The sequence below is a fragment of the Leopardus geoffroyi genome, chromosome C2, assembly GCF_018350155.1.
Source record: "Leopardus geoffroyi isolate Oge1 chromosome C2, O.geoffroyi_Oge1_pat1.0, whole genome shotgun sequence".
NCBI classification, from domain to species: domain Eukaryota; kingdom Metazoa; phylum Chordata; class Mammalia; order Carnivora; family Felidae; genus Leopardus; species Leopardus geoffroyi.
In genome coordinates, this window is record NC_059333.1 from 134,379,031 (window position 1) to 134,389,828 (window position 10,798).

A 10,798-nucleotide genomic window follows, 5' to 3' on the forward strand; every position below is an offset into this window, starting at 1 on the left:
AGCTCTCACTGCCAGTGTGAGACTTAGCTTTTCCCATGCTCATTCCCATTATCAGAGGAAGATGTAACCACAGATGGAACTCAGAAAGCTTTGTAGCATAGAAATCATGCTACCAAGCCGTGGTTAGGCCCCAAAGGCATCACTTGTTGGAGTCATAGAGTCACATGTGGAAGGAAGGCAGCGTCTTCCACAGCCCCTTGGCCTCTGCTGAAATCGTTTCCCGCCCATGTCAAGGCCCAACTTAGACACCACGCCTCCTCCACTGTGCTGCCTAGGAACGCCTGGGAGCACCCCCCCCCCATCTTTGTTGAGTGACACGTAAAATAGTTTCCGAGGTGAAAGACACCCACTCTGAATTTAAATCGCATCTTATATTAAAAATTTTAAATTAAAGTGTGTGTAAACCTTTGAGCACAACCTTTGTGAAGTTGAGGAACAACTGTAAATGTGATGAAATAGCCAAAATATTGGCAGCGGGGAGGGGATCGAGGTGCAAGGATAGTCCTGGACGAACCCACTTTGCTTGCATAATCAGGACACTGCTTCATACAGCTTAAATGTCTCTCTGGATTAAGGTGAAGACTAAGGGTTAGGAGTCTTGCTCCCAGAACCATTCTTCATACTCTCAGAGGGCCTTTCCACCTGGCCAGCACCTGCAAACCCTTTGGGATGGAGTCAGGGGAGATGGAAGGCAGTCTTCTTGCTGAGAAGAGAGGAATTCACTTGCAATTCACATTCCACTCCCTTCACACATGTGACTGAGCACAGGGGAAGCCAATAGGACAGAAAAAAATCATGAAACATTTAACATGCATTTATTGTCCCACAGCCGAGCACGTGCTGCTATGCTCTGTTGCTCCAACTTCAGGTGACTGATGATCAGGGGATCTTTGTTCAAGTGTAAGGTCTAGTAAGACGTCAGTAGGAAGAAGGCCTTCCTTAACTCTGACGAATGTGCTACAGCCTTGGCCAGCCACACGGGCCTCTCAAGGGGAGCGTTCGGAGTGCAGTGAGGCAGCTTAGAACCGGGGCCAGGATTTCCGTGGCCCCACCATGGTGTTGTTCGCTCCCTACTCATTCAACAAACACAAATGGAAATCTGTATCTCTGTTCTTGTGTCTAAGCACAGGAAGAAGGAATTGCCTGCACCATTGGTGATGTACTGGGGACATTAGAAATGTAGTGCACATTACACCTTGCTTGCTTTCAAGTGTCACATGTAACGTGTGGGGCTCAACTGTATAGCTTGGGCCCTGTGGTTCACTTAATCCAAAAAGAAAACAGAACACACAGAGAGAAAGTTGTATGTTTTCAAGTGTAATTTGCTGTGCAGGCTCTGCCTTGGGTAAGCCCCTTCATCCCTCTAAACTCAATGTCCTCGTCTACAAAATTGGGAATAGTAACAGCAGCTCTCACAGAACTGAGATTATCATGAGATAGTCTTTGCGAAGGGCTTAATACAGTGCCCGGCATACGTTAGTCACTCTCTTTCCAAGAAATGTTTCCTGATTATGAGCTTGTGTTAGGGTTTTGCAATTTAGATTCTCTGGCAAGAGACAGCCAGAAAAACCCTAGGTCCCTGTGCTGTCATCTCAGAGTGATGCTGAGGGAGGGGACAGGAAAACTCTTGCAGCCTTCTGGGTGGTAAGAAAGATAAGGACGCGTGCGTGGCAAATTGCTGAGTAAGGGGCCAGCGGGTGGCCGGTGCTAGGCGCTTGCAGGGTGGCAGACTGTCTTCCTGCTGGGCCTTGGCGCTCTCCAGGTGTCTGCCCCCCTCTCTTTATCCCAGAGTTAGCTTCATGTCTTGGGGGAGCGGAAGGTATCGGTGGAGTTGCCTAGAAGCTGCTTTGTTCCTGAGTGGACAAAGAAGCAGGAAGGAGGCAGCCTAGTCCATGCCATCCAAATGAAGCTTCTCGGGCTGGGGCCGTTAGTCCCAGAACAACCCAGAAGTCAGTGTGGGCCCCAGACACGCTGAGGTCAAACCAGACACTGATAGCTTATGTCTTTATTTGCATTAAATTAAAAATTTTTTGACTACCTTTGTGCCTCCTTCAGACTCCCAAAATGGTATGGGTATCCTCTTTTTCCCTCTTCCATCCACCTGCTTATAATGTGGAAGAAACGTGTCTGCTGACTCCCAGGGAACGGCAGATGGCCATTTTTGCCCCTTCCAGCTCTCAGCCACGTGGCCATTGCACGGATTGGTGGCAGAGGTCGGGGGAGTCTTTGTGGCCACCCTGGTTCACTCATCTCAGAAGGAGATGATTCTGTTCTTCTCTAATAGACAGTTGGAATAAAAAGCTTTGAAAAAGAATAACGGAAGTGTACAATCCCTATAGTTTTAGCTCTAAGTCTAAATAAAAGCAGTGAATTGTGGTTGTTAATTTTAGATTCAAAAACTATGTAGGACTAACAGATGTGCCTTGAAGTATTTTTAACATATTAAAAGCTAGGGCATCTTTTATGGTCAGACAGAAAGTTTGGTGATTGGCCAAGGGTTGAGTATGGCTGGGGCACTGGCTCTGGTGCCTGGGATCTGCCATCATTCCTTTCCCGGCTGCTCCGACCTCTGACCTGATCTCAGGCAGCCGCCGGCAGGGCCAGAAGGAGCACAGTTGCGGCCAGCTCTCCACAAGAGCCGCTGGGATCCAGCCCTGCCCTTAGCTATGTCTTTTAAAGATTATATTCCGAGTCTAAGTAGGAACCTTAAATATTTTGACCTAAGGTTGTTATAACTCTTTCAAGATGAAAACCAAATAGAATAACTTATGAAATTCAAAACAGAACGTGTGAAACCAAATAGGGTTTGAGGTTCTCAACTGGAAACGTTGCAAAGCCAGTTTCGTAGGAGTCTTCAAACCCAGATGCCCCTTGTCAGTGGGCGGCGGTGTTTTAAATAGCCTTTGCTCTTTTGAAGCAACGAGATGTGAACACTGCTACAGCAAACACCATCATCACCTTGTTCAGAATTGTTCTCTGCTCCCGCTGGATGCCACAATCCTGAGACGTGTCAGACGTGCGGTTGTGGACGCACAGAACAAAATACAAGTGCTGGGGATAAGACTCAGCAGCTCCCCGGCTCTGGGGGTCCTTTGTGTCTCCCCTGGCTAGGTGTGGAAAGCCTGATCCATTCAAAGTGTGGTAATGACCTGTCTAAACTTGGGAACCAAAATTCCACCAGATAAAGAATTCGTTATTACCACATTAATTATCCTGTATACCATCTGGGGACTTTTCTATTTAAATGCCCCGTCATCCTGTGGCAGATCTATATATGCTGACATGGAAAGATTGCCAAGACATGCTTTTTGGTGAAAAAAAGAAAACTGAAGAATGGCAGGGTTTGCTTGATTTCATTTCTGTAAAAAATACAATACCTATTCGTAATATATATATAAATGCAGAGAAAAAGGTGAAGTACATGATTGGGAGGCCGCTGGGAAGATTAAAGAGGAGACTTTCACATCTTAGTCTCATTATACTCATTCAACACATTTCTTAAGCCTGTGTTGTATGCCTGGTGCTGTTGTAGGCTTGAGGGGTGAGGGTTCAGCAGTGGACTGAAGACGTGAAAGTCCCAGTTCTCCTGGAACTCACATTTAATGGGAGAGACAGACAGTAAACCAAGCAACAGAGAACATGTCATGGAGAAAGCAAGGCAGGGAAGGGGCAAGAGGAGTTGGAAGCAAGAGGTGGCAGTTTTCATTTTGGAAAGGCTGTCAGGGAGTCAAGGCCCGAAGAAGGTGACAGAGCAAACTGTGTGTCTTTCTGGGGCGACAGCCTTCCCTGCACAGGCAATGTTGAGTGTGCAACCTTGAGGCCGGGCCACAGAGGACCTGCCGTGTCTGAGGAGCATTTAGGGGCCCAGTGTCACAGTGGCTTAGTGAACAAGGTGGGGTGATGAAGAGGGTGAAGACAGCTCGGGGGCTGTGGGAAAGGACTTTGACTCTCAGTCTGAGTTATACGAGGAGCCACGGGTTGGGGGGTTCATGTTCTGACTGTGTTTGATTGTATGTCTCTGGCTGTCATGTTGACAGAGGAGAAGCCAGACGGCCAGTTGTCACAAACTCAGAGAGAGGCGATGATGGTTCAGGCTGCCAGTGGTAGCAATGAGGGTGGTAAGAAGTGCTGAGAACCTGTATATGGGTATATTTTTTGAAGACAGAGATAATGGAGGCTGCCGACAAGTGGGATGAGGGATGAAAGAAAAGGAGACGAGTCAAAGATGGTACTAGGGTCTGTGTTCTCAGTCACTGTGAGAACGGAGTTGTCTTACCCTGAGAGGAGCTGGTTATGGAGAGGCTGGTAGGAAGGATATCAGGAACTCAGTTTTGGACACATGAAGTCTAAGAGGACATGCCAAGGAAGCACTTTGAATATAGACCTACTAATTTTTATTAATAAAAATATTAGAGCAGAAATCGGTGAAATTGACATCAGGAAATTAAGAGAGAAAATCAATAGAACTAAAAGATGGTTCTTTGAAAGGATCATTAAAATCAGTAAGTCTCTAGCCAGGCTAACTATGAAGGAAGAAAAAAAGAGGACACCTATTACTGATCTCAGTAATGGAAGAAGGGATGTCACTATAGATCCCATGGGCATTAAAAGGACAGCAAAGGAATATGACGAACTACACTATTCCCACAAATTTGATAACTTAGATGAAATGAACCACTTTCTTAAAAGGCACATTTTACCAAAACTCACAAGAAGAAATAGACTATTTTGAATAGATTTATCTCTATTCAAGAAGTCAAATAAACAATTAATAACCTTTTAAAATGAAAGCACCGGCTCACATGGGTTCACTGGTGAATTCTATCAAACATTTAAGGAAGAAATTATGCCAGTTTTTTTTTTTTTACAATCTCTTCCAGAAAATAGAGGCAGAGGGAATACTTTTTAATATATTGTACATGGCCAGCATTTATCCTAATACCAAAACCAGATAGACATTACCAAAAAAAACTACAGATCAATATCTCTTATGAACATAGATGCAGAAATCCTCAAGAAAATATTAAAAAACCGAATCCAGCAATGTATGAAAAGAATTATACACTGTGACCCAGTGATATTTATACCAGGTATGAAGGTTGGTGCAACAATCGAAAATCAATCAGTGTAATCAGGGTAGAGAGGAAAAATCACATGATCATCTCACTAGATAGCAAGAAGGCATCTGACAAAATCCAGTGCCCATTCATGATAAAAACTCTCAGCAAATTAGAAAGAGAAGAACTTCCTCAACTTGACAAAGAACAAAACACCTTTAACTATCATACTTAATGGTGGGAACACTGAAACGTTTCCCATTAGGCAAACATAGGCAAAGAAATCCCCTGACTCCACCGTTTTTCATCATTGTACTAGAAGTCCAAGCTAATTCGATAAGACAAGAAAGAAAAATAAAAGTTATACATTGGGAAGGAAAAAATATAACTTTGTTCACAGATGACATGATCATCTATGTAGAAATTCCAAAAGAATTGACAAAAAACTCCTGGAACTAATAAACATAGCAAGGTTGCAAGATACAAGGTTAGTGTATAGAAGTCCATCACTTTCCCAGATAACAGCAATGAACAAGGGTAATTTGAAATTAAAAATATAATGCCACTTACATCAGCATCTCCAAAAATAAAATACTTAGGCATAAATCTAACAAAATATGTACAAGATCTACGTAAGGAATACTACAAAACTGATCGAATATATCAAAGAAGAAATGAAAAAATGGAGAGACACTTCCTGTTCATGGATTAGAAGACTCAATATTTTCAAGATGTCATTTCTTTCCAAATTGAGCTATAGATTCAACATAATTCCAACCAAAATTCCATGAAGTTATTTTGTAGATATTGACAAATCGATTCTAAAGTTTATATGGAGATGAAGAAGACCCAGAATAGATGACACAGTCTTGAAGGAAAAGAACAAAGAGGAGTGACGCTACCCAACTTGAGATTTACTCTAAAGTACAGTAACTGGGGCTCCTGGGTGGCTTAGTTGGTTAAGCATCTGACTCTTGATTATGCCTCAGGTCATGGTCTCTGGGTTAATGAGTTCGAGCCCTGCATCGGGCTCTGCATTGACAGTGAAGAGCCTGCTTGGTATTCTCTCTCTCATTCCCTTTCTCTCCTTCCCTGGCTCTCACTGTCTCAAAATAAATAATTAAACTTTAAAAAAAAAAAAAGCTATGGTAATCAGGACAGTGTAATATTGGTGAAAGAACAAAGAGATCAATGGAACAGAATAGAGAGCCCAGAAATAGACCCACATAAATTTTAGTCAGCTGATTTTTGACTGAGGGGCAAAGGCAATACAATGGAGCAAAGATACTCATTTAAACAAATGGTGCAGGAACAACTGGACATACATGCAAAGAGAAAAAAAAATCTAGACATAGACCTTGCACCCTGCACAAAAATTAACTTCAAGCCAATTGTGGGCCTAAATGGAAAACTATAAAACTTCTGGAAAATAACATAGGAGAAAACTTAGCTTACCTTGGGAATGGTGATGACTTTTTAGGTGTAACACCAACAACATAGTCATGAAATAAAGAAAGAAAAGAAAGAATTTATAAGCAGGACTCTCTCAAAATTAAAAACCTCTGCTCTGCAAGACAAGCTGAGAACAAGAAGACAAGCCACAAACTTGGAGAAAATATTTGTAAAAGACACACCGGATAAGCAATGGTTACCTAAAACATACAAAGAACTTTTAAAACTCAACAATAAGAAAATGAACAATTAAACAATGGACAAAAGATCTGAGCAGATGCTTCCCCACAGCAGGCGTACAGATGGCAAGTGTGCATGTGGAAAGGCGTTCAACATTATATGTCATTAGAGAACTACAGATTAAAACAAAAATTAGACACTAATGTGTACCTTTTAGAATGACCAAAATGTAAAGTGCTAACAGCACCAAACGCTGGTGAGGATGTGAAACAACAGGAACTCTCATTCACTGCTGGTGGGAACAGAAAGCGGCACGCCATTGTGGAAGACGGGATGCAGTTTCTTACCAAACTCAACATCCTCTCGCTGTATGATATTAGCAGTCATGCTCCTTTCAGTATCTACCAAAATGAATTGAAAACTCATGTCCACATGAAATCCTGCACATGGATGTTTATAGTAGCTGTATTCATAATCACCAACACTTGGGTTTCACTGAGATGTCCTTCAGTAGGTGAGTCAATGAATAAACTGTGGTACATCCAGACGATGGAACATTATTCGGCACTAAAAACAAATGAGCTAGTAAGCCATAAAAGACATAGAGGAAAGTTAATTGCATATCACTAAGTGAAAGAAGCCAATCTTAAAAGGCTACGTACTGTAGAATTCCAACTATATAATATTCTGAAAAAGGCAAAATATTGAGTTAGTGAAAAGATCAGTGGTTGCCAGGCATTAAGGGGAAGGGAGGGATGAATAGGGGAGCACAGAGGGTTTTTAGGGCAGTGTGACTATGCTGCATAATGGGGCACATGTCATTGTACACTTGTCCAAACCCACAGAATGTACAACACTAAGAGTGAACCCTCGTGTAAACCATGGACTTTGGGCGATAATGATGTGCAGTGTAGGTCTATAGTTACAATAAATGTACTACTGTGGGGCAGGATGTCAGTAGTGGAGATGGTTACGCCTCATGTGGGGATTGGGGCATATGGGAAATTTCTGTACTTAGCTGCTCAGTTTTACTGTGAACCTGAAACTGCTCTAAAAAATAAAGTTAATTAATTTAAACACAATATTTGGAATTTTAAAGCACAAGTGGAATATGTAGTTACAATCTGTTAACCATAAATGTATGTAGCAATCCTGCACGTGAGGGCAAATAAAGTCTTTAACAAGAAATTATATTTCTGGCACAATATGCTATATTTATGTACAAAGACCTTACTGCTTGTAAAATTTCAGTATATGAGTTCAGTGACTAGTAAGAATGAATAAAAATGAAGCTCTTCAGTTAAACTAAGCAATGGAGCGTGTATTTATAGTTACTAATTAAAGGTCTTTGTAAAGCAGGAAAATCATGAACAGTAAGTGGTAAACAGCAAACCATTCTGTGGATTCCGGCCTCATAGTGGCTTAAGATTACACTGCAATTTAGTCTCACCAGAGGCTGAGATTTGATTGTAGTCCAGTTGCCTTCCGAGGTAAGTCCTTACCTGTTGCCTCCGCAACTGGCCCCCAGCTTTTGTTGTACAGGAGCACTTTAATGGGATGCACGCTGAGAGGCAGTTAAGGGAAAAAAAAAAAAAAAAAAAAAAAAAAACCAGGAGAAAGAGGGGATAGTACCAAGAATGTAAGTATGACAAAGAAAAAGCCAAAGTATGGAGGGATGATAAAGAGAATAACAGAATGAATTTAGAGCCCGAGGAAGGAGACAAAATAGGGACAAGGAAAATAGGAGAGAAGGAAAGGTAATAGTGTAAGTAGAAAGAACTATTAATGGAAGGCAGATTAAATATCAGAAGGGAAAATAGAACAAACGACCAAAGTAGGAATGTTGGAATTTACAGTGGAGTACCACATCATCTCTCCTAACCAGTAATCTTGAAATGGTCAGCTGATATATGGGTAGTATCACCCCCCAGAGGATATCTGACAACATCTACAGACATTTTGGTTGTCACAGCTGAGGGGGTGCAACTGGTCTAAAGGGGACAAAAGCCATGGATGCTGCTCACCAGCCCAAGATGCACAAGACAGCCGTCCACACGGCCACCCGGCCAAAGAATTCTCTGGTCAATATGTCAAGAGTGATGAGGCTGACAAACTCTCCATTGAGCTCTGGCATCAGCTCAGATTCCAGACTCCCAGTGACTGGTGCTTCAGTCCATCCCATTGTGTCTTGACCTATGTGTTAGACTGCATGTATGTCAAGAGGATGGCCACACCCCACTAAAGAAATTAAGATTTGGCTAAGAAAGTTTGTTGAAAGTAAAGAATCCTTTCCTTCCTTCCTCCTTTAAGCAAGTAGTCCGTGAAGACCTGCTGGGTGTCTATCTGCCAAAGCTTGCTTCAAAAGCAAGTCTTTATAATGGAGAACAGACTGGTGGTTGTCAAGGGGCTACGGATGGTGGAGGGATGGGGAAGGGTGTGACCGTAGAGTCCTGGTGCCTGGGAGGTCTCTGTGGCGGCAGGTTAGCTCTGTGTGTTGATTGCAGTGGTGGTTATGTGAATCTCCCCATGGGATGAAGTGACACAGAGCTATACATGTACATTGCACCAACGTCAGCTGCCCGGTTTGGACCTTGTACTCTAGTTATGTAAGCCATAACCATTGGGAGAAATTTGGGGAAAGGTATATGAGACCTCTCTGTATTATATTTGCATCCTGTGAATTTATACTTACTTCAGAATGAGAAGCTAAAAATAAGGCAAATCTTAAAAGGAAAAAACCAAGATGGGCCAAACAATTTACAAAAAGATGTAATTCTAACCAGGGCAGACAGCCATGGTCCACACACACAGCATTCTATTCAGATTTATAAAGGGAAGGAACCAAAGAGGCAGCACGGTCTTGGAGCTTGATGTGGAAAACCGGGAAGACAGTCTTTATTTTTTATTACAATTGACCTATTCGGATACAGTGCCAATAGCAGATAAACATGCCCTCTTGTAGCATCAAAATATTTCTATTTCAGTGGAACACCTGTATTGTCAGACTGCAACAAGAAGTCATGTTAGTCACATCTAACATTTAATTGCATGTCTTGTTACAGGGACAAGCGGATCTTTTGAAATATGCTAAGAATGAGACCTTGGAGAACCTGAAACAAATCCATTATGCTGCTGTTTCATGTGGGCTGAATAAACCGGGCACAGAAAATGCCGACGTTCAGAAGCCGCGTCGGAGCCTGGAAGTCATACCTGAAAAAGCAAATGATGAAACTGGAGATTGAAGGAATTTTCTAGAAACCATTATGGAGTTTATAACTCTAGGACCAATTGTAGTCAAGTGGGACATTTGCTTTGCACTCACTAATGAAAATAATATTTGGGATTTTAAAGCACAACTGGAATAGCTAATTGCAGTCTCTTAAAACTGTGAATGTATGTAGCAATTCTGCGTGTGAAGGCAAATAAACTCTTTAACAAGAAATTATATTCCTGGCCAAAATATGCTATATTTGTATACAAAGACATCGTTAACAGTTCCAGGGTGAACCACAGACTATTCGTTCTAGTTCCGTTGAGAAAAAATGTTTTCCTAACTGAAAACACTTTCTTAAGATGGAAATGGATTGTATTGTCAAATTAGTATTTATTGGACAGAAACCTAATCTACGCATTTTACTTCTATACGATTGCCAGAGTCTCTGGGTTATAGATGATTTTGGTGGCGTGCCTGCTGAGCCATAATTACTAGGGAGAATGTAAGTGGACAGATGCTCCGAGTCCCCAGGGGCCTTGGAGAGCCGTCGGGTACAAGGACTGCAGCTCCCGGCTGAAGACACACGCTGGGTAGACATACAATGTAAAAGCAGCCAATCTGGAAGCAACACATTGTAAATAGTTTTTCATTGTATGAAGTAGTGTTCACATTAAAATGATGTTTTATGATATTTCTCCAATAGCAGTACATGCACTTAATGAAAGTTTTAACTTTTAAAATTTCTAGTTAAAAATATTCTACTCTTCAGAGGAGCCGATTGTTGAACCAGCTTTGTCAAAAATGAGTTGCTTGTCTGGCTTAGCGGTTTTGCTTCGAGGAAGGTGCTCACGACTTTGCGCAACGACAGCTGACTGATTCTACCAGGAACCGAGAT

General features: G+C 42.0%; 1 protein-coding gene across 2 annotated transcripts in view; it reads left to right on the forward strand.

The window, feature by feature from the left end:
• PLCL2 (phospholipase C like 2) overlaps positions 1-10,594 on the forward strand; it is a 191,606-nt gene extending 181,012 nt beyond the window's left edge. For both annotated transcript variants that reach the window (XM_045503720.1, XM_045503721.1), the window contains exon 6: positions 9,752-10,594. In XM_045503720.1, the coding sequence (XP_045359676.1) occupies positions 9,752-9,931 (180 nt within the window). In that variant the 3' untranslated portion in view covers positions 9,932-10,594. The remainder of the gene's footprint in view (positions 1-9,751) is intronic.
• The last annotated feature ends 204 nt before the right edge of the window (positions 10,595-10,798 follow it).